General features: G+C 37.9%; 1 protein-coding gene across 1 annotated transcript in view; it reads left to right on the plus strand.

Annotated features, from left to right (window-relative positions):
• SLC7A11 (solute carrier family 7 member 11) overlaps positions 1-24,872 on the plus strand; it is a 94,859-nt gene extending 69,987 nt beyond the window's left edge. Inside the window, exons 8-12 of the mRNA XM_055405300.2 lie at positions 230-333; positions 1,055-1,151; positions 2,894-3,043; positions 4,660-4,837; positions 16,784-24,872. Of these exons, the coding sequence (XP_055261275.2) occupies positions 230-333; positions 1,055-1,151; positions 2,894-3,043; positions 4,660-4,837; positions 16,784-16,851 (597 nt within the window). The 3' untranslated portion in view covers positions 16,852-24,872. The remainder of the gene's footprint in view (positions 1-229; positions 334-1,054; positions 1,152-2,893; positions 3,044-4,659; positions 4,838-16,783) is intronic.
• The last annotated feature ends 306 nt before the right edge of the window (positions 24,873-25,178 follow it).

A 25,178-nucleotide genomic window follows, 5' to 3' on the forward strand; every position in this document is an offset into this window, starting at 1 on the left:
GGAAAGGTGCTTGTTTAGACCGTTGTCCATAGTTTTCTAGCAAGCAAGGCTACCTGCCTTTGATTATTATCCTAAGAGCTTAGTCTGACCCTAACCCAAACGAAGGATTGTAAAACACACACGTATCACCAGGTGAACAGAGAGTCATGGAGCGAATTTGGCCTAAACTGTTTCATTTTATTCTACTTTCTGGCAAAGCATTAATTTGCTCCCTTCTGCCTTTCACTAGACCTTTTCTGAGCGGCTCCTTGGAAATTTCTCATTAGCAGTTCCGATCTTTGTTGCCCTCTCCTGCTTTGGCTCCATGAATGGCGGTGTGTTTGCTGTCTCCAGGTGAGTGAGTTCAAGCATTTCTAGAAAGACATTTCTGTTTTTGAGATGGGATGTGATAAGGATAAGTTTAAGAAGAAATAGTGCCTCCAAACCTGTTGTTTTTAAAGGGACACGCGAGATTGAAATCTTCCTCAGCACGTCCTACTCTGTCCATTAGAGGGCACTGCTTGTCAACTCATAGCCTATTCTGAAGCCAGGCATCAAGGGTGTTTTTATTTATTTTTTTTGATGTATGTCTATAATAACAGCATTTTATTTCTAGTAATCTTTGGTTTCTCTAAAGAAAAGGTGACAAGAAAAAAAAGTAAAGTAATAGACACAAGAAATCATCATCCCACCATCTGCATCCCTTTTGTTTCATCTAGAAATCCCTTTTGATTTAATATGATGAAAACCCAACCAGACAAATATGAATGTTTGGTGTGTGTGTGTATGTTGTGTTGGATTGACAGGTCACTGGGAATCTAGAACTAAATTCCCCATCAGCTATATACACGGGGACAGAGCTGTACTGAGTCAGATGTTGCTATTGTTTCTCCTCAAGGAATCATATTTTGGCAGATATTTATAAAATTCAAAATTTGATTTCTCATAATGTACTCTACTTGAAAAAGCAAAACCTCAGTAATCACTGTTTGGTGCAAAGAAGGTGCAAGTTTTCTCTTAGCTTTCTGGATTTCCCCCCTTGGAAATGATCAATTATACATTTTTCTCCCATCAGGTTATTCTATGTTGCATCCCGGGAGGGTCACCTTCCAGAAATCCTCTCCATGATTCACATCCGGAAGCACACTCCTCTGCCAGCTGTTATTGTTTTGGTAATGCATATTAACATGTGTATCTAGATATAGCCTCAAAGGACAGGTTAGTAAGGAGGATTTCTTTGTTTTCCTTCATCTCTCAGTTGGCTCTCTTTGTATCACGGTGGAGTTAGAGAGGCAGGATGGTTTCCATTGCTTCCCTTTATCCAGCATTCTGTGCTGTGCTTAGTCGCTCAGTTGTGTCCAACTCTTTGCCACCCCATGGACTGTAGCCCTCCAGGCTCCTCTGTTTATGGGGATTCTCCACATAAGAATACAGGAGTCGGTTCCATGGGGATCTTCCCAACCCAGGGATTGAACACAGGTCTCCCACATTGTAGGCGGATTCTTTACCATCTGAGCCATCAGGGAAGCCCAGAAACACTGGAGTGGGTAGCCTATCCCTTCTCCAGGGGATCTTCCCAACCCAGGAATGGAACCAGGGTCTCCTGCACTGCAGGCAGATTCTTTATCAGTTCTGATGCATATTTGATACTTTGGAGCAATAACCAAATGACTTCTCTTTCACCTTTGTAAAAATTTGTGAAATGGAAGGGAAATGATTACCTGGGCTTTTTGTCAATGACTTAGAGCCTTTATGGAAAATGGTATAGAGTAAAAAGTCCCGATTCTACTTATTGAAAGTGGAGCTAAAAGCTACAGTCCCCAAATATCCAGATGTCTCATCAGAGGCCCCATATGATGAAATGCATACAAATTTATAGAAAAAGTCATTGAAATCCTAGACACTGCAGTGATTCTGTGCTTAAAAGTGAGACTTTTGAGGGCAGCCTAAAGGGAAAAAATAAAAGCACTGCAATTTAAATTTGAGCTGTAGGATTCTTTATGCAGAGAAAAGTATTTGCAAAATGCGATACAGAAGACTGTGTAAGGTGTGCAAGTCCTCAAATCCTCATCAGCAATGTTATATTCCTTTTTATTTACTATTTTGTAACATTTTCCTCCGATGGAATCTGCTGTCAGGACCATGTTAGAATGCATTGAAACATCTTTTTTTTTTTTCCCCATGAATTTCATTTGTTTCAAAATGTCTCCTTGAAATTTCTTTGTCAAGTATGTTTACGCTCCATGTAGCATCTGGAAGTTTACGTCACTTTGGGAACAGAATGTATTTATTCAGTGAAGAGGGTTTTTTCCCTTTAAGCTTCCACTATCAGTCATGCCGTCCTTGGTATGTGCAGCTGGAGAGACTTGCTATGCTGATCTCTGCGCTTCATTCTTTTCTGTGGTCTTGAGGGTCATACATGGCAGGCACATGGGGAAAGGGAGTGTGGGGGAAAGAAAGGTCATGTTTTGCATCCAGGAAACCACACAGTCACCTAGAAGTGACTGTCTTTCCTGTGTGTGCATAGCCAGGAGCTCACCAGACACCATTCACAGAGCTTTCTGTAAATTTTTGTATTGGATGCACTTTTAATTTTTATCGTTAGTTATTAACCATCTCTGCCCTCTGGATCTTTAAATTTTGAGTTATTGAGTGTCCTGTGTTTTACTCTTGGAAAACACATTCTCTTAATGAAAAGCAACGAAAAATAACACATCCATGTATGTGTGTATGTCGGAGTAAAGAGTAGGCTATAGCTAGGAGGGTAGGGGAGTATAGATTTTAATCATGATGCTAGTTTATCAGTAAAAATAGTCATCTGGAAAATACAAATATATTGTGTAGTGATGTTATTGCTTGTTATGTTTGTTCCCTTTTAACTCACTGACTGTGATTTTCCTCTTCCTTCCCCCAGCACCCTTTGACAATGATAATGCTCTTCTCTGGAGACCTCTACAGTCTTCTGAATTTCCTCAGTTTTGCCAGGTGGCTTTTTATTGGGCTGGCAGTTGCTGGGCTGATTTATCTTCGATACAAACGCCCAGATATGCATCGTCCTTTCAAGGTAACCTCAGCAATCTTCATGGGTTTACATAAATCTTCCTCCTAATATCTGGCCCTCTCTTTGTCATAACTTGATGATGAGGAGCTTGGGCAGAGGGCAGAATCCTCTAAAATAAAACGTTTAACTCTTGCAGGTAATGCCTTCATATGGGATTTATTTTAGTTTGGAAAAATAGTTGATTAGCTTGTTTGTGATGTACTGAGCTTTGTATGTTGCACTTTTGAAAAGGGGCATTAATATTAAATGATCGTTACGTTGATTTTTCATTACTGTGCCTAATGATCTGATACATTCAAAGTATAGACTACTCTTTAATGCTGAATAGTTGTGGACAATCATGCTGAGAAACAGTGAGGCAGATACATATGAAATCATCACTAATTAAAACTCTGAAGAGGAATTATTGTTATTTAATAACTAAATCGTGTCTGACTGTGTGATCCCATGGACTGTAGCCCGCCAGGCTCCTCTGTCCATGGGATTTTCCAGGCAAGAATACTGGAGTGGGATGCCATTTCCTTCTCCAGAGGGTCTTCTGAACCAGGGATCAAAACTGCTTCTCCTGCATCTCCTTATTTGGCAGGCCAATTATTTACCACTAGCACTACTTACTTTACCATCATTAATTTTTTAAAGCCTAGTGGAGAAGGAAATGGCAACCCACTCCAGTGTTCTTGCCTGGAGAATCCCAGGGACGGGGGAGCCTGGTGGGCTGCCGTCTATGGGGTCGCACAGAGTCAGACATGACTGAAGTGACTTAGCAGCAGTAGCAGCACTACTAGGGAAGCCTCTAAAAAGGATGCTGCTTTTCAAAAAAGGCATTTTGAGTATTCTTGATGGTTAGGACATGTTACATTGCCCCTTTTCCGCATCAGGCACTCCAGAAGTAATAGAGATATAAAATACGTAAGAAAGTGAAGATGTCTGAAATTTACCACTTAATAGAATGTCCATTTACCATAATGAAGCATTTCCTTTTGAAAAGGCTGACGAATATGCTTCTCATCTCCTTCAGCCTTGAATGTTTATGGATTGATTTGAACTCACTATGTATTTGCTTTTAAGAAATAACACAGATAATGCTGTCCATCATGTTGTCCGAATTTGTTTCTAATTATATTCATTACCTAATGCTGGCGACGTCTTTATTAGTGGTTGAATAGGAGTTGGCCTATTTTATCCCTGTCAGTTCGTATTGTGAATCTCCAACAGAAAATCAATATGCACTGAAAGGCTTTAACATGTAACAAGCAGCCTGTGCTCTTGGCTCTACATTAAAGTGGATTCTAATCATAATTATCAAAGAAGCAATCTTTTACAATCAGAAACATAAATCATAATGGTACTTAGCTAGTAAAATAATTCAAACAGAACATCTCTAATGAAACACACTTATTTATCCTTAGATTTTGTTCTACCCAAAGATTTATTTTTAATTTAAAGGAGTGTTTTTAAATCAGTATCTGCTCTGTGCCCTAGTCAAGAGATTTTCATAGAAAGGTAAGTAGGATGGTGCCTGTGTGTCACCTGATCACGTGACTGGCATGCTCAAGTTGAATCTGCCTTCTGTCTCTTAAGCCGCATTTGAAGTGGTTTTCTTTTTTGCTATGTTCCAGGTGCCGCTGTTCATTCCAGCTTTGTTTTCCTTCACGTGTCTCTTCATGGTCGCCCTTTCCCTTTATTCAGACCCGTTTAGTACAGGGATTGGCTTCATCATCACTCTGACTGGGATTCCTGCCTACTATCTCTTTATTATATGGGACAAGAAACCCAAGTGGTTCAGAAGAATGTCAGGTAAGACCTTTAAGCAGTGTTAGGACCTTTGAGAGACTGTTGTAGAAAGCCCATCTCTGTGTCCATATATAATACACACCCTAAAGTCTGAAAATTCCACTTGGGAAACTGCTAGTTTGAATATATTACTGCATTCTGATGAGAACTTGAAGAAGCAAAGGCAGGAAGGATATTTAGGGTAGAGTCACTGAATCCTTTGAGGGTATTTAGTTTGATTTTCTTTAATCATTCTTAGGAGAACCAATTTTTGTATAGAATTTTTACCAGCAGTACTGTAAACAACCTAATTGTTCTACTGAATCCCTCACTTACCTAATTGTTTTTATCCTGGGCTGAATGCAGTTTATTGATTCTATATGATAACACAGTACTTAATGAGTGGTGTGAGATTTGGGGTGTGGTCAGGTAGAGTCTGAAAAGTTCTCAAGTATCATGATTTCTTTTACTATAACATTGCCCAACTGGTGAATCATGGAGAATCATAGGAATAGCAAGAATGATCAAGAAAAGAAGAGCAGTTGACAATTATTGAATGATTTCTATGTGTTAACCGTATTTAATCCTTGTATCAACTTTCTGAGCTGGAAAAAAGTTATCCATATTTTATAGATTTTGAGTTACGGTATGGAAGAACCCATATAACTTGTTCCAAGTCATGAAGATGTTAAGTATAAGACCTAGAATCCCAAATTGGGCAGATTTGTACTTTACAAAAGTCATCCTGGTGAGAGGGACAATGAGGATGGAATAGAGAGCATGAGGTTGAAGACATTCTTAAGAATAGTGATTAGTGGTTATCACAGTAATCCTGACAGAACTGAGAAAAGTCTGAATACAGGTGATGTTTCAAAGGAAAATGAAAGATATTAAAGACGAAAAATCAACAGAGCTTGGTGACCAGGTGTGTTGAGGGAAGAGAAAATACAGTAAATCAGTAGGTAGGAAAAGTACTTAGGAATAGCCTCTGCCAAAAGCCATCAAAAGCCTAACCCCTCTGTCAGGGGCTGGGAGATTCTCTCTTACATCATCATCTCTTTCATTCCTCCATAAGATCCATGTGTGAATTTGTTGATTTCTATACCCAGATGGGACAACCAGAATGCAGGAAGATGTAGCGTTTTTTTAAAAAAATTATTTCTTTTAGACTGAAGGATAATTGCTTTGCAATATTGTGTTGGTTTCTGCTGTACATCAACAGGAATCCGTCATGTTGTACATTAGGTACACACATCTCCTCTTCCTCTTGAACCTCCCTTCCACCTCCCATCTCTTGCCACCCCTCTAGGTTGTTACCGAGTCCTAGTTTGAGTTCTCTGATTCACACAGCAAATTCTTTCTGGCCATCTATTTTACATATGGTAGTGTATATGTTTCCATGTTATTAAGCTGGGATTTGAACCCATAGCTGCTGGACTTAAAATTCATGCTCTTTTTATACTGAGTGCCTGGGGGAAGAGAGAAAGAAGTAAAAAATATATCCAGAGGAGCAAATGTGTTCCTGATGGTGAGTTTAGAAATCCTCTTTTGTTCTTCTCATTCATTTTAATTTACTTACTTTACCATCATTAATTTTTTAAAGCCTAGTGGAGAAGGAAATGGCAACCCACTCCAGTATTCTTGCCTGGAGAATCCCATGGATGGAGGAGCCTGGTGGGCTGCAGTCCATGGGGGTCACTAAGAGTCAGACATGACTGAACGACTTCACTTTCACTTTTCACTTTCATGCATTGGAGAGGGAAATGGCAACCCATTCCAGTATTCTTGCCTGGAGAATCCCAGGGACGGCCGAGCCTGGTGGGCTGCCGTCTATGGGGTCGCACAGAGTCGGACACGACTGAAGTGACTTAGCAGCAGCAGCAGTGAAAAGTTCAGGGAGAGTTCTGGTGAAATTATTAATAAATAATGTCAGTGTTGCTAAATATAAAAAAACAAACAACAACTTTGTGTACATTTTGCATCTCTACTGTGCTGCACAAGCTCATTTAGAAGCTAGTCCTTTAACACAGACTTCAGCTACTACCTTTTATTAGCTTGGTATTTGATATCATTAGCCCTTATACTGCTATTTATACCTGCATTTTGTTTCCTAGCTAGCAACATTCTTCCCCAAAGAAGTGTTACTATAAAAGTTAGGTTCTTCAAGGCTAACACGGGAACACTGATTGCCTAGCAGTGTATTTAATCCTTGTTTCTTGTCAGATCACACTAGTTTTCTGTAGAAAAGCTTTCGTAAAGTTTCCTCTGCTGTAGGCAGTAAATATAGAGCTTTTTCTGGGAAAAAAAAAAAATCTAAGTCTTGTTGCACAATATTTACCATTAGGATTGCTCGTTATCAATTTTCAGAGTAGATGAGTATTTAACACTGGGAGGTCTTTGTCCATTTCAGAATAACTAGCTAAAGACAATTAAAATCCCTGAACACATGGAAAACCTTGAGAATTTTAGGATGAGCAGGTTGCCTTAGAGTTGAACAATGAGATAGATTGCCATGAGAGAAAGGGGGTCCTTTTACTTACTCTATTGAATAAACATTTTGTCCCTCCTGTTTGTAGTTAGCCAACGCTAACGAAGCTTTCCTTCTGCTAACATGTGCATATTTTCTTTCATTCTTTGCTGGTGCATATTAACTACTGATTTTCCTGCTTGCTCCTTGTTTGATATTTTTCCGTGCTTGTGTAATTTTGAATTTTTCTGTTATTTTCCTGTCTCGAATAGCGTTTTGAACATCTCCAAGGACTCTAAATGTAGTGTTAGCCATTTGTGAAAGTAGCGGCAAGTAGTAGTCCCATAATGGTTATTTGGTTCTCAACAATGCCATTGAGTCTTACCAGGGAGCGTGGCAAATCTGCCTCTAAACTGCGATCATTGTAACCCTTTATCTTTATAGCTGCCTTGAAAGTGAGTCTGCAAAAGGCAACAATCCTCCGTAATTTTGTTTGATTTTCCTCTTAGGCAGCATTCTTGTAGTAAAATAAAGAAAGTTCATAATATTTATTGCGGCTGTAGCAAGTGTTTTCCTAGCCTTTGGCCAAAACAAGTCACACACACAGACAACACAGCAGAGTCTGAACCACTGTCTCACCTCCTCTCCCAACTGATTCTGTTTGGGGCGGGAGAAACTCAGTGTGAATTCAGAGGCCAGAGAGCCTCTGCTTGGTGCCCTGTGTACAGATTTAACATCAGATTGTTCTGTTGGGGAACATTCGTTAGCCTTGATACCATATTTTCACCCAAATATACATGAACAGATTAGCCCTGTGAAATGATAGTTTATCAAAACACATCTCACTGAGGATGCTTGCATTTAAAAAAAAAAAAAAGAGGTCACCGGAACAGCATTCAGAAAACAGGGAGATAGACTGCTGAGTTCACATAGCCAGGGAACTTCAGAACTGGAGAAGCTGAGTTTCAGAGATTTGATGAATTTTTGTGGCCACAGGATGCCAGTATTGAACCACGTTTCATTTGACAGCGTTCCTGGGATGAGAAGAAAAAAACTGCTCTTAAGGGAACAGTCGGATGTGCAGAGAGCTTTTTTCCGCCATCTGTGATGGAGTGTTTAATTCTTCTGGATCTTTATTTATTTATTTATAGAGGTACGAGCTTCTCACCCAAGGAAAAGGAAGCAGATACCCCACCGATGTAGTGAAATTCATGAAGCTAGCTAGAGCCGGCAAACCCCAGCCAGGCTTCCCCGCAGCCCTTTTACTTGGCTGCCTCTCTTTATCAGTCAAACCTCATCCCAGCTGAGACTGAATGGGATGACTGGAAGTGATCCTTCTGGCTCCGGGCATGATGTGGAGGACAGCTGTATTTAAACAGAATCTTGAGTTATAGAGGATCACACTGGGCAGCACCAGGAGAGTGACAGTAGTCCGTCATAGTGGACAGTGATTTTGCAAAATCAGAGTCCTAAGAGCATAGTCTGCATACAGTGTGTCGTGATCAGTTTGTTTATGGTATTTCACTGAAAGCTGCTACACGCATTTGACAGACTCCTCATGAAACCTGCAGTGCAAGCTTTTCAATGAGTTTAAGCTTGTCTACATTTCTTAGGAGGTCAAACCATCTTCACTGTAAGAGTGAAATGCAGCCAGACCTGTGAAAGGGTTTTGAAAGCTTAAAAAAAAAAATAAATACTATTATTCTTATTATGATTTCTGGGAAAGCTTGGTTTTGTGCCAATACTTCAATAGGCTTATTCACATTTGGCTGTAGCTCCTATGCTTGTACCAGGCATGCTTGGGTAAATCAGATTTACAGGGTCAGAAGTTGTTTCATCTGATTTCAAAAACAATTACTGAACATGAACGGCAAAGCTAAAAATCCTACAGTTGCTGTTTGGTTTTACATAACTAAAAATATCAAATGCAGACTCAGTGGCTCAACTTTATTTAAAGAAATATTGTGGGACGGATTTATCCTGAAAGCCAAAGACCTTATATGGGTAGGGATGCAGTTGGAGGCCACAGGCCTGCAGCTTTCCTGGACAATCAGGAAGCTTCCTTGGAGGCTTGCTTGGGTCTTCAGAGCTCCGCTGTCTGGCCTCACGGCTGTGAGTGACCTGGAGAAAGTTGGTAGGACTCCAACACCTACTCAGAGCCCAAATCAATCACTCCTCAAACCTCCATTATGATGAAGATTATTGAAATCTCAAGGGCTTTCCCAGTGGCTCAGGGATAAAGAATCCACCTGCAGTGCAGGAGATACAAGAGACCTGGTTCTATCCCTGGACTGGGAAGATCCCCTGGAGCAACAAATGGCAAAACACTCGAGTATTCTTCCTGGAAAACCCCATGGACAAAGGAACCTCGTGGGCTACAGTCCATAGGGTTGAAAAGAGTCAAACACGACTAAAGGGACTTAGCACACTAGCATGTACCACCTTCCCAAGATCCCTAAAGAGAGTATAGGAAAGCCAGGAGGGACTGTCAACAGAGCTGATTGAATAGGGAGGCAAAGAAAGAACTGTGTGTAGACCCAGAAGAAGGATTCTTCCGCTTCAATGTGCTACTGAATGGAGGATCCAAATTGAGTTTTTGGGAAGGAGAGTGTCACAGGAGAGAAGCAACAGGGCCTCTTAAGTTGTTCTCGCTGTGTTTGGAACCCATGCAGCATTGTGACAGAGTTGGTAAGATGTCTAAGAAAGCCAAGGGCTAAGGGCTCCAGAATACAGAGGCACACTTTTGGAAAAGGCTTTTGTTTTGGGCATGGAGAAGCAGATGCTGTAGAAAAAAAGATAGTTGTTAAAAAAAAAAAGAGAAAACATCAGTAGACAAATTCAGGAGTAGTCACACAACACACACACATGCACACACACACAGAATGACAGTTGTTGTGGAGACTAGCTAAGGTAGGTACTGCAGGACTTCTCCAGACAGGAAGAACCCCTGAGCATGCCAACATAACCTCACTGCTTTGCATTTCGCCATGAAGCTCTTGTTATTGCAAACCATCTGTTAGTCCCAGTTTCATCTCTGCCTACAAAAGCCACATCTCCCTTACTATTATTGGTTGATATTTGCTTTTCTGCATTGTTTTTTCTAGGATAATTGTATCATTTCCCTTTTCTGTAAACGTGAACTTTAATTGCTCTTGAGTGCTCCCCTGTGCTCCACATACATCTCAATGTCAACAGTGGGCTGGGACAAAAGAGAATTTGTTCGGGAAGCATGTACATAAGAGTTTACCATTTACCAGGATGGTGCTGGCCCCTTTATAATGAATGTATATTATGAATATTGGTGTGCTGAGGAAAACAACTTTGGGGGACATCATTATAAAATAAAGGATGAAAAAACATACTGGTTTTAGTGGCATTAAATATTGCCCTTAAGAGACTGTTACAGGTGACAAGTCATAAAAGAGGAGAAAGATGGCCAGTCTGGATGAGAGATGATGTGGGTCTGAAACCATCAAGACAATAGAACCCAGCGGCTTTAGAAAGAGGGTCTTTGGGGACAGATTACAGAGATAAGAAGTGGATAAGAACTAATATCTCAGGAAAGTAGAGTCACAGAGTTCTAAGATAAAATGACCTTAGAAGTTGCCTAGCCCAGTGGTGCCTACATTTTAGTTCCTTATCAGAATCACAGGTTTCTGGACCCCACCTTCCGTTTCTGATTCAGTAGGTCTAGGATGGGATTTGAAAAGTTGTATTTCTAATATCTCAGGTGATTCTAATGTTGCTTGTCTGGGGATTAAACTTTGAAAACCACTGATCTGGTCCAAGTCCCTCATACTTCTTTATTAGTTAACTTTTTCATTATGATTGACCCATAACATTGTATAAGTTTAAGATATATGACTTGTTGATTTGATATATTTATATATTGCAATATATACAGTGGTAGCATTAGCTAGCACCTTTATCATGCTAAACAACTTTAACATTTGTTGTTGAGAATAGTAAGATTTAGTCTCTTAGCAACTTTTATAATATAGTACTGTTTACTGTAGTCTTTAGAATTTATTTATTTCTTAGTTGTGCATTTGTACCCTTAAATGACATCTCTTTCATTTCCCAAACCCCCAGCTCCTGGTAACCACTCTCTGTTTTCACAAGTTCAGTTTTTTTAGATTCCACATTTAAGTGATATGATAAATAGTATTTGTCTTTGTCTGATTATGTCACTTAGCATATGTCTTCCAGATCCCCGTGTTGTTGCAAATGGCAGAATTTCCTTCTTTCTCATGGCTGGATAGTATTCCAGATGAGATGTGTATATCACATCTCCTCTATCCACTCATCTGTTGATAGCCTCTGAAGTTGCTTTCTTAGCTTGGCTACTGTGAATAATGCTGCAGTGAGCGTAGGTGTATAGACTTCCTTTTGAGATATTAATTTTCAATTCCTTTGAGTACATACCCAAGGGTGGAATTGCTGGATCATACTGTAGTTCCGTTTTTAAATTTTTTGAGGAACCACTATTCTGTTTTCCACCTTGGTTTACGTCCTTTTACATTTCCACGTTGATTGAGATTCCTATAAACAGTGTATAAAGGTTTCTTTTCCTCCACGTCCTCACCATTTATTAGCTCTTGTCTTTTTGGTAAAAAACCTTTCTTGTGCTAAGGTGAAGGTGTTCTCTCACGTGGTTCTGAGTTTCATTTCCGTGATGATTACTGATGTTGAATACCTTTGCATACACATCTTGGGCATTTGTATACCTTCTTTGGGAAAATATCTATTCAGGTCCTTTGCCAATTTTTAAATTGGATTATTTTCCTTTTTGCTATTGAGTTGTGAGTCCTTTTTTATTTTGGAGGGTAGTTACTTATCAGATGTTATAGTTTGCAAATATTTTCTCCCATTCTGTAGATTTCTTTTTTCAATTTATTGATCATTACCTTTACTGTGCAAAAACTCTTTAATTTAATTCAATCGTTTTATTTATTTAAGTTTTTGTTGCCTGTGTTTCTGGTAACTTATCCAAGAAATCATTGCCCAGACCAATATCAAGGATCTCTTCCCCTATGTTTTCTTCTAGGTGTTTTATGTTTTCAGATCTTAGGTTTAAATCTTGGATCTATTTGAAGTTAATCTTTGTGAGTGGTATTAGGTATACGTTAAGTTTCATATTACTTATTCATTTATTTTTTTGGTGTGTATATATAGTTTTCCCAAATATATTTATTGAAGAAACTGTCCATTCTCTGTGGTGTATTCTTGGCATTCTTGTAAAAAATTAGTTGGCTGTGTACATGGGAGTTTATGTATGGGCTCTTCATTCTGTTCCACTGGTCTGTATGCCTGTTTTTATGACAACACCATACTCTTTTGATTGCTCTCCTTATAATATAGCTTGATATGTAATCAAGTATTGTAATGCCTCCAGCTCTCTCCTTATCTTTTAGGATTACTTTGTGGTTCTAAGCAAATTTTAGGATAGTTTTTTTTTTTCTATTATTGTGAAAAATATCAGTGGGATTGTGATTGGGATTGCATTGAATCTTTAGATCACTTTGGGTTATGTGGACATTTCCCCAATATGACTTCTTTCAACCTAGAAACACAGGATATCTTTCCATTGGTTTGTCTTCTTCAATTTCTTTCATTAGTCTTGTAATTTTTAGTGTACAGATCTTTCAGGTCCTTGGTTTTATCTATTCCTAGGTGTTTTACTTTTTGATGCTATTGTCAGTGAGCTTGCTTTCTAATTTCTCTTTCAGATAATTCATTGTTAATGTATAGAAATGCAACTGTTCCTATGTGTTGGTATTATATCCAGCAATTTTACTGCAATTCATTTATTAGTTCCAACAGCTTTTTACTGGTCTTTGGGGTTTCCCATATATAAGATCATGTTGTCTGTGGGCAGAGATTATTTTACTTCTTCGTTTTTGACATGGACACCTTTTATTTCTTTTTCTGCCTAATTGCTCTGGCTAGAACTTTCATTACTATATTGAATGCATCCATGCATTCCAGAGATAAATCTCCCTTGATCTTGGTGAATGATCCATTTAATATGTTGTTGAATTTGGATTGCTAATATTTTGTTGAGAAGTTTTACATCTGTATTCACCAGAAATACTTGTCTGTAATGTTCTTTTCTTCAATGTCTTTGTCTGTACTTAGTTTCAGGGTAATTGTGCTCAGTCACTCAGTTGTGTCCATCTCTTTGCAATCCTTTGGACTGTAGCTCTCCAGGCTCCTCCGTCCATGGAATTCTTCAGGAAGAAGGCTGGAATGAGCTGTCATTTTCTCCTCTAAGGGATGTTCCCGACCCAGGGTTCAAACCTGCATCTCGCATTGCAGACAGATTCTTTACCACTGAACCATTAGGGAAGCCCATCATGGCAATGCTGGCTTCATAAAATGAATTTGGAAGTGTTCCCTCTTCTTCGTACTTCCTCGTACTTCCATATATTTTCGTGTTATTGATTTGTGTATTTTTGTTTCAGCTTAAAGAGCTCCTTTTAGGATTTCTTATAGGGCATGTCTGATGGCTGCAAATTCCCTCAGCTTTTGTTGGTCTGGGAAAGTCTTTATCTCTCCTTCATTTCTACATGATAGCTTTTCTGGGTAAAGTATTCTTGTTGGTAGTTTTTTTTTCTTTTTTTCCTCTGAGCATTTTGGATATATAATCCCATTTCTCCTGGGATCCCAATCCTAATCTCTGTTAGAGTTCTGCTGATGAATTTGCTGATAGTCATATCAAGATCCCTTCATATGTGATGATTATTTCTTGTCTTGCTGCTTTCAAGATTTTCTTTGTGTCCTTGATTTTTTGAGAGCTTCACTACAGTGCATCCAGTAAAGATATCTTTGGGTTGAATCTGTTTTTGAATCTTTGAATTTCTCATACCTATATGGCCATATCTCTCCCCAGATTAGAAAGTTTGCCCCATTATATTTTTAAATAAATTTTTTGCGTCTTTCTCCTTCTCCTCTTTTGGGATTCCCAAAATATGGATATTCTTTCTTTAGATCATGTTCCACAGTTCATATAGGCTTGCTTCTTTTTTATTTTAATTTCTTTAGTCTCCTCTGACTGGATAATACTGAGATCTGTCTTGAAGCCCACAGATTATTTTGAGCCTACATGTTGAAGCTATCACATTTTTCATTTCATGTATTTTATTCTCCAGAATTTCTTGATTTTTAAAATGATTTCTATTTGTTGAATTCCTCATTCTCTTCATATACTATTCCTGAGTTCATTGACTTGTCTGTGTTCTCTCATATATCACTTGACTTCTTTCAAATCATTATTTTCATTTTTTTGTGGTTTTTTTTTTCAGTTTGGTCACAGACCTCCATTTACTTGGGGTCATTTACTGGAGTAGTATTGCGTTATTTTGGTGGTGTCATATTTCCTTCATATTTTTGATGGGTTTGTGCTGATGTTTGTGCCTTTGAGGTGAAGTCACCTCTTCTGGCCTTTTCAGGCTGGCTTCAGTAGGGAAAGCCTTTCACCTGGAGGTAGCTATGAGAGCACTTGCTGGGTGAGATGCAGTGTCTTTGGTTCCTGAGGAGGCACAGTGATTCAGACTCCATGCTACTCCACTGGCTGACCTTGGCCAGAATAGGGGGTCTTTTATGCTTAAGGCTACAGAGGACAGGCAGCAGATGGGGCTATTAGTATCTTAAGCAGATGAGGCTATTAGTATTTCTCTCGTTGAGGAGACCCCTCTTGGTGCCTGGTCTGATGTGCTGACTCTCAGAGCTGTATTGGAACTGGGGTTATAGGACCAGGCACACGTGGGACTATAGTGCCAGGGTCCTGGAGCATGGGCACAGTTGCTGTGGGCACGGCACAGGTGGGTAGGGTGTCGACATGTGTACAAAGCCTATGGAACTGGTCCTTGGGTTTCACAGGCTCTATGCTGTGACTTGTGATGAGGGGAGAGAATATGGCGGTGACAAAGGCCCTGGGATGACAAGGTGCACTGGTGGCTTGGGCTCAGCAGACAGAATGCAGTAGTAGTACAGCCTTGGAATGGTAGGTTAAAGTCTCAAGTCTGCCTCCACCCCTCCCCACCATGCAGAACACTCACAGGATAGCAGTAGTACAAGCCTAGTACTTGTTTGTTAGAGCTATGTGTTGAGACTCCGGGGAACTGGGCACAGGGCAGTAGTAGCAAGGCCCTGGCAGTGACAGTTCAGAGCCTCAACCTGGGATGGGAGGATCAGGGCAGTGGTAGCCTGGTCCCAGTCCTGATGGGTCAGAGCCCTGACCTGAATCCTGATGGGTAGCCCCCCTGGAAGTGATGGTTAAAGAGCCTCAATATGGGATAGGGGTGAAGCTCAGGGTACAGGCAGCCTAGTCCCAGCAATGATGGATCTGAGCTTTAACCCCGCTACCTGCCAAAGCAGGGCTCAGGCCAGGAAGGTTGCCTTGGTAATGTTGGAGCAAAGCCTGGGACTGGGGTGGGCAAAGAACAGTGGTGGCTCTGGTCTCATATGGGGAGGTGTGCTGCGGTACCAATCTGTGAGAGTGGGGCACAGCAACAGCTGGGACCCTTGAAGGCAGGTCTCACCTCGGCCACAGCTCCAGCCTCTGGGAGTAGATCCAGAGCCCAGAGCCTTGACACTGCAGACTGCTCCATCAGCTAGGGTCAACATCACTGAAGACTGAGAGACCCTTGTACCAAAAGCTGCTAACACCCACGATGGTGAGGCTTGCTGTGGTCCTTCTGCTCTCCTTCTCCTTATGTGGTGACCTTCCTCTGAAAGGATTCCTTCCGGTGCCTAGCAGTTCCCTCCAGGGAGGTGGGATAATGTGGGCAAAATGCTTCCTTTATTTTCCTATGTGGCCATCCTTGATTTTTGAGCTCGCCATGTTTTTTGCTACTGCTTCTTTATTGTCTAGAGCTTTGCCTGAGCTGTTTTCTTCCATTTGTAGCTGTTTATTGTTCTTGGTTTTCTTTTTTTGTTTGCTTGGTTAAGGGGGAGAAGATAAGCATCCCTGCTGTCTGTCTTGCTGATGTCATTCCCGGGTCCCTCATTCTATTGATGAAGCAAATGAGGCCCTACCTAGGAGATAATATGTTTTGCTCAATAATATACTACAAGTTGAGACTGGAAATTATATTCTGATTCTTCTGATTTTGCTACAGAATTGGATGTACTCTCGTAGGTGCAAAAACAACAAACCAATTTTAGACTTAAGATGAAGTGTAGTTTTGAACATTTATTTATACCTTGGTCCTACTGTCTCAAAAGATTTTCAGCCTCCTGGTTAATGAATAAAAGTCTTTATCTGAACACAAAATATTAATGTACTCTTGCTGAGAAGCCATCATAGGAAGTTACAGAGGTGACAAGTAAATTAATTGAGCATGATAGGATTCTAATGAAATAAATATTTCTTGAAAGTGCTCTATGAAATAGTCAGTTGTGGGTTTTCAATATTCAACCCCAAATAACTTGCATTTTGTTGTTTTTATGCATTTCTGATACCTGTGCATTTTAAATTTCTCTTCTTTATTTCTTTGTAGACATTATAACCAGAACATTACAAATAATACTGGAAGTTGTGCCAGAAGAAGATTGTCATAAATTATGAATTAATGCATTTGAAATCTTGGCATTCAATCCTTGGCTTTGTTTCTGCCCAAGGCTGAAACAAACAAACAAACAAAAAAAAGGATCTTCACTCCATTTTATGAAAATCCAGAGGATTGCAACTTTGGGGATGGACTAAAGGAATTGGTTATTTCTATTTAATTTTCCAGTGTTTTCAAAGTGGTTACTAAGAAATTTAGTTACTACTCCATGTAGTTCTAGAAAGCTGATATGCAGATATACCATAAGTTCATATGATCATTGAGTTCCCTATACCTACCTGTTGAGGTTAGGGGAAAAGACTATAGAATGTACAACTGCTATAGTCATCTTTGTCTGTGAGATATATTATGGCTAAGAACCTTCAAATTGAAGACTGAGATGTTTTCTGCATGTAAGGGTTTTGTAAAAATAATTTTTATATACTGTAAATGACTGGACTGTGAAAATTGTTTTCTACTCTTTTGGGTAAAGAAAAGTGTTTGCCATCATTATGGACAGTGGAAAGAAATTTATTTTACATAAGCATAGCATTGCTTCCCATAGATACCAACTTAGATATCATTCATGTTTTAATGGATTATATCCAGAGCATTTTGAACAAAGAACAGAGAGGGTATGCCTAATTTTAATGAGTCCATTAAAGAAGAGCTTCCAGGGGTTATTGTTTAGGAGACAAAACCAGGAATTATGTTTAAGCAAAAAAATATCCTTTAGAATATGATGTTAGGATTTTTTTATTCATTCATTATCAGGAAGCTCCATGGATACATGCCATTTTGTTTTCATGGTAGCCTAATTGATCAGGAGAGGACGTAGCGCCGTTCTTAGAGTAAAGCAGTAGTCATTTTGGTATTAAATTCTCTTAAGCACAGTCATGTGTTTCACTAATAATTTACTCTTTGATAAATTTATCTAAATATGTGCGCTTTAAATCTTCAAATTAACAATATCAACAGAAGACAGAAATCACCAAGAGAGAAAATGTCCAAAATATATTGCCCAGATCTATAGTTCTATATACATTGTTAGTGATTCTGAATAATATTTTAATTTCATAGCTGTTTTCACATGGTGATAAATTTTGACAGTTTGTCTTTGGCCAAAACTGTCCAGATCAATTAGGAAAAGACATATGCAGGAGGCTTGGATTCAGTCCCTGGGTTGGGAAGATCTCCTGAAGAAGGAAACGGAAACCCACTCCAGTAGTCTTGCCTGGGAAATCCTGCAGACAGAGGAGCCTGGAAGGCTACAATCCATGGGGTCTCAAAGGGTTGGATGTGACAACATGCACACATGCTAAGGAAGAAATGTCACTGCTAAATAAGATTTACAATTGATGTTTCCAAAAATTTTTCCATTTCTACATTTAGGATTGGTCAGTAATCTCAATAATGTCTTCACCTTAATTATCATTCAACTTGTGAAAGAGATAACTAATAACAAATTCACTGAAAGAAACTGCATGCAGTATATATATTCAGACAGGTATTATTATGCTAGGTTTAGAAAACATTGTGAATTTTCAAATAAGAATAATATAATGAAATTTCTTAACTCTTTCTTAAGTCTTGGATTGAATAGTCATGGCCAGAATATTTTTAAAATTTAATTTTTGTCCATTTGAAAAAAAGAATTTTTGGAAAAATTATACTGATTAAAATTAGTAACAGATATTGAGTTCATAGGCAGTTGATAATAATTTGAGGCAATTACAATTCATTAACTTTCAGTTCATTAATTTCAATATCAAAATTTAATTAATTAAATTTCAATTTAATATATATCCGAGATTGAAATTTTTTTTGCCCAAACCTAGTGTTTGGGTCTTTAAATGAATTTATAAAAATTCCTTCCTTTTCTCTTACCATGGGCTCTTAAAATTGGATATGAAATTTATACTTCTTATATCCATTTGTCTACCTCTCTTCCCACTATTTTCTAAAAGTAAAAACAGATTTCCTGTATACTGTTTTTTATAGTCTAGGCCCACATAATCTAAACCAGCAACCTCTTCTGGAATTTTTTTTTTCCCCTAATGGAAAAAAAATAATGGTGAAGCATCATGGAGAAGTTTGTATACTTCTGGATTATTTCTGAGGTTAATGTGCTTGTATCAACAGTGACAGGTCTCCTCATTTAATTTTTTCTTTAGTTTTGTTTCTAGTTTCTCTTTTAAAGGACTTCCCTGGTGGCTCAGATAGTAAAGCATCTGCCGACAATGTGGGAGACCCAGGTTCGATCCCTGGGTTGGGAAGATCCTCTGGAGAAGGAAATGGCACCCCACTCCAGTACTCTTGCGTGGAAAATCCCATGGATGGAGGAGCATGGTAGGCTACCATCCAAGGGTTGCAAAGAGTCGGACACAACTGAGCAACTTCACTTTCAGTTTTTCTTTTAAATATATCATTATACAAATTGACTAGATTACACATTATTTTCATCATTTAAAAAATGATTTTATTGTTGTTAAATTTCTAATTGTAATGCCATTTTAATCAGAAGGAAAGTCAGTTAGCAATTTTTAAAGTGATGATTAATTTGTATTTCTACTTATTCTTAAGATACATCATGACAAGACACAGGCCTTCTGTAATCATTCATTTAATATTCATAGCATTTATTTGGAATGGTTTTATGTTAACCAGATTCTAGTTTGAAAACTCTCCTACACATTTTTTTGTATATGTGTATTTTTATACTAAATAATTTTTTCTCATCTTTAGGAAAATTTTTTCTCATATATATTTTTTATATATCGAACTTTTGCATGTAATATATTTGTACCAGTATACATTTTAAAATGTTTAGATACATTTTATCAGTTTATTATAACACGAAAAGTTTAAGTAGCCAGTATAGTTTACAACTAATATAACATCTTCAAATGTTCTGCTTAATTATGAATTAAATAGATCTAGTAATGACTTCCAAAGCTCAAACAGTCTGATAGATTAAATGGAATGACTCTCCTTACACAATTAAGAATATCTGAGTAAAAGTTTTTGACCCCCTTTAAAAAATATTAGATTATTTTTCTGAGATTTTTTTTCTTCTGTGTAATGAAGAAAACTGACCATTATAAATGGTGTCTTGGTCAGCTAGAAATAGACTCCCTTCTTGTCTTTCATTAGGGGATTAAAGATTTGTCTTAGAAAAGATGGCCAAACATAAACATTAGATGTGTGTATATGCACATTTGCATACGTACTTGTATTATATCTATCCCACTTGTGAGGTGCAAAATTAGGGAAGAATATTAGGTTACATTAGCAGTTCATGGTGGTTTCTCTAACACTAAGATAATACATGTTGAAGCAAGTTTCTAGATCGTTTTGTGTGTCTGGTACAATTGTTTCCCCACAGCTATTTGATATATCAACAAATGGTTAACATGAGTATAATTACATAACTCAATAGAATTCTCTGTTGAACTGAATCAGTCTTTGAGAAACTCATTATCTCTAGTATTTGAGATGTATGTAATGCTAACTGAGAAAGGGCACACCTTTGACCTGTAGCTGTTCTTACAGTCAAGGAATTGGTTATGAAAAGATAGAAACTGATAGAGAGTAGCAGGAAATGAAAGGTAGTATGTGATTGGAGGTAGCAATATTTTGGTCTAACATTATGCAATATAGTCAGAGAAATTTGTAAAAATTAACACAGATATCCCCAAAAGCTAATGAAATGTAAGGTTCAGTGCCTGTCACTTAGACATGCCTTTGTTAGGGTCCTGTATCTCATTTTGCATTAGGAATTTTATATTACATTTCTTGAAGAAGATTGGCAAAATTGTATATATATTTCTGGCCCTACAAAATCTGCATCTGTCCCTGTGAGAAAGAACAAAGGACTCTCATTACTTTTTCTACTAGAAATAAGCATGGGATATTTGTTGGATATATTTGTAAGGAATATAGTTGTGAGTTAATTGAATTATCTCTTTGTAACTATAGAGTGACTTTCTCCTAATGCATATTATATGTAATATACAAGGAGAGAGTTGCACTTTTGACATATTTTGTGTGTCAATTCTGAATGATAGGAAAACAATGAATAAGATTTTGATTGTAGCTCTTTTTCTTAGTTTGGAAAGAAATACGGAGTTATTTGAAATTTGAATGCAGATGAGTCAAGAAATTTGATTTTAGTTAAACCCTGCTTCATTTCACCCTGTGTGATATGCTGTATGTTGGTATTGATCATGTTTACAGAGCTACATTTCCTAACTTTCCTAACCATTCAAAGTCAGGAATCAAAGCATGTCATTGTGTAACTGACGAGAAGCTCATGGTGGATGTAAATTAGAGAAGATAATGAGTCATTTTGACAGCTTCTGTTTACATTATTTATTTATAGGTAAAGAATTATTAGGGCTTCCCTGGTGGCTCAGTGATAAAGAATCTATCTGCGATGCAGGAGATGTGGGTTTGATCCCTGGGTTAGGAAAATCCCCTGGAGGAGGGCCTGGCAACCCACTCCAGTATTCTTGCTGGGAAAATCCCATGGACAGAGTTTATTACCTATAAATGTATTTTAGGTTAATTTTCTGATAAACTATTTTTAATTTATCTCGATATATATAATACCTAAAAGTGTAACCTCTAGGTATTATTAGTACTGTACTTAAGAAGATATTTTAGTAGCCAGTTTTGAGAGTTAATCCTTTCTTCTTTTTGTAGCATTTACAAATTACTTGGCATCTAAAAATAAATGCCAGGTCTATTTTTAGATCTGATACAAATTCACATAGGTGTTCATCATGGTCTCACAGAAAGTTCATCAATTTTCCATATGTTGTGAAATATTGTCACCTCATCAGGATAAGTGATATTTTTGAACCATTTCTCTGTTCCTTTTAATCAATCAATGATTCTCTTTATTTTTCATATTTTTGACAAGTTATTTTCAAAATAAGAGTGAGCCTTAATTTTACACAGTTACTTGATATTCTTAGCATGAAGCTACTACTTCAGTTAGTTGGGGTACTTAAAGTCCCCGCCACCTTCTCTTTGTTACCATTGGCTTTAAAATATCGGTGGAGGATGGTTACAGTCTCCAAATAGTTATCTGTTACCTGTGTGTGTTTTGGCTACTTGGACCAAGGGTACATTTATAGTATCAATAACTGCCTTAACAGTTTTATAGATAACAATCTCTCAAGAAAGAGAAACTGTGGAACATTAGATATCTGGGAGCAATACAGATGGATGCACTGGTTTGAAAGTGAGCATACGTTTTTCCCTCAACAGATACACTACTGATTTTTTATCTTTTGTAATTAATTAATTTTTTATTGGAGGCAAATTATTTTACAATATTATATTGGTTAGTTTTGCCATACATTGACATGAATTCGCCCCGGGTTTACATAAGTTCCCCCTCCTGAACCCCCCTCCCACCTCCCTCCTCCCTTTATCCTCCCTCTGGGTCATCCCCGCATGCCAGCCCCGAGCATCCTATAACATGCATTGACCCTGAACTAGTGATTCATTTCACATATGACAACATACGTGTTTCAATGCCATTCTCCCAAATCATCCCACCCTCACCCTCTCCCACAGAGTCCCAAAGACTGATCTATACATCTGTGTCTCTTTTGCTGTCTCGTATACAGGGTTATCATTTGCATCTTTCTAAATTCCATATATAGGCATTAGTATGCTGTATTGGTGTTTTTCTTTCTGGCTTACTTCACTCTATAATAGGCACACTACTGATTTTATTTTTAAATTTTATTTTTAAAAGCATGACTTTCAAGTGAATTAATTTTCTTGTTTAGAAGATTTGCTTCCTGAGTCCTTGTCACCTCTTGTTGAAGCCTCTAAAGGGCACACTGAAAGCTAGAGAGAGAGAAAGAAAAGACCAATGCATAATTATTTCATTGGCAGTAGTGACTCTATTTGAGTACTTTGTGCATAGCAGCTTGTGGGAAACAGTTTAGGCCTTTGGATGTTACAGCTGTGTAGCTGGTTGGGCTTGAGAGGCCTGACTTAAATGAGGATTGTGGAGTTAGACTCAGCTTATTTCTACTGATGAGCATTCTTCTGTGTGCACGAGGAAGCATTCACAGTGCACTAGAAGGCGATGCCATATGGCTCCCTGGTTTGAGTCTGAACTGTCTTATTTTGAAGGATTTCTGAATTATTTTTTCCCTTACATTTCTCCTTCATTCCAAATCTTAACTCACTGACTAATGGACTACAAAGTAAAAGTACTTTGGAAAAGTAAAAGATTGTTTCAAATGAATGTATGCTTATAATAGAATAGAAATTATCTACATTAAACTACTGTGTATGTCAATTACTTCAAACACTACCACACAGCACTTTTAAATTGCTCTGGAAGCAATTTATATATATATAAAACCATGGTTTTCACACAAACCACAAGAACCCTTCCAAGATTTTAAGTGGTCTAGAATTACTGCTTTTTCTTTTTTTTTTTTAAAAGTCTGGGATTATGTTGATCCTCTTTTTGGAGAAATTGATTATCTAATGATTTTCCCTTGTGAATGTTATTACTACTGTTATAAATCTAGAACTGAATTATTGATGCTTATATCTTGAAAACAGGGTTCATCTTTTGATAATATCCATGTTCTAAGAGTGGCATATCACTCTACTCTTGCTTATTGTGAACACAGGCATTTGCCGCCAGTTTTTTATCTTTTTGTATATGGATTATACACTATAGTAATGAATTTTCAATGGTGCCTCTCAGTATTTGGAGAACTTTGCAAACATAAGCATTGGATGTGTTAAAAACAAAAAACATCGCTTATCTCCATGGAATGCAGAGTCTTCTCTTAGGGTGGACACACGTGGTGTAGAATTGTTTCACTGATGCTGCATGTTGATTACCTGCAGTTTTATAATAAGTACAAGTCACCAAGAGGAAAGACAAAAGACTTCTTGTGCTGGATGCTTTGAGAACTTAATTTCTCTTAGTTTGCTATCAAAGTTTTGATGCTAGGTTTTGTTGTGCTTGGTTTTTAGTTTTCATAGGGTATATTAGACGGTAGCAATGCACTGGTAGAGATGGTTTTTACTTATTGACTCAGAATTCATTTCATTTTGAATCTTTCATGTTGTCTTTTGTATGTATAACTGTATCGACCCTATAAAAAATGGGTTTGGTGAGTTTTGTGTTCAGATTTGACCTGGTAACAATAATTTCTTTTTCAACTATCAAGGGACAGAAAATATCCATATGTATTGGTATGTTCATTAACATATTATTAGGTACTATATGTGAATGTATTTAAATGCCTTTCATAGTCTCTGGCAAGAATCTGTAATTTGCACCAAGGGAATCAATTTAGCCCAGTGGGAAAATAGTTTGGTTACCCTGGAGGGCTGTGTCGGCAGCTGTCTCTTTGATCTGTGCTTAGATTGTAATGAATAGACCAGCCAGCCAGCCTAATCCATTAACTTGGGTCTGGAATGCATTCCCCATGACCTTGGACTGTTTCTCTGATTGGAAGGTGGGGGAGGTGGGTTTGGCCCGATGCTCTCAAGTAGAAGAACAAGAAGTCCAACGGAGGGGGAAAGCCTCCCCATTCTAACGGGTGGCAGTGCTTCTTGCTCTTAGCATTGTGATTGTGAACCTTGACAAATGGGATTGTGTGTATTTTATACACATTTTACACAATATCCATTGATAAATTCTTAAGGCACAAAATTCCTTTGCTGCATCTATATTCCAGGATAATGGACTAAGATATTTATGAAAATACAAATGACGCAAAGGGACTTTCATTTGGGGATTGTGCAGTGCTTCTTAGGATTCTCTGGCACTGATACCTATACCAGCATGTGATATGTGAAATAAAATGGATTTTTCTACAGCTTAATGATTGCCCTCTGGGGAGAGTTCTGGTACAGCAATCACACTACCAGATGGTGTTTATGGGCTATTTGTGTAAGTGGTAAGATACTATGAAATAAGTATGCTTTCATCTGGTGGAAACTCTTGATGCATGTGTTTTCTTGTGGAATAAATTTTGGTGCAATATGATGTCACTCAGTGTTGCATTGCATTTATTTCAGTTGTATTTATGTACATGTATACCTGTCACGCTTCTGGTTCAAACTTTGTATACATATTTTTGTACATATTTTTAGTAGAAAATACTTTAAATGGAAATTAAATAAACATTTGATAGTTTACACATCACATGTATGCTGTGTTTTTATTTAGCATACATTTTTAGTGTTAAGTCCATTAAATTGAAGGTTTTGGTTTTAATGATTGGATTTATCACTAATTATATAAATTTGTTGGGGTGTCTCACTTCGAAACCATTTCCTGTACTAAACCCTG

This window comes from Moschus berezovskii, chromosome 19, assembly GCF_049115385.1.
Source record: "Moschus berezovskii isolate FMDL1 chromosome 19, NW_MosBer_1.0, whole genome shotgun sequence".
Taxonomy (NCBI): domain Eukaryota; kingdom Metazoa; phylum Chordata; class Mammalia; order Artiodactyla; family Moschidae; genus Moschus; species Moschus berezovskii.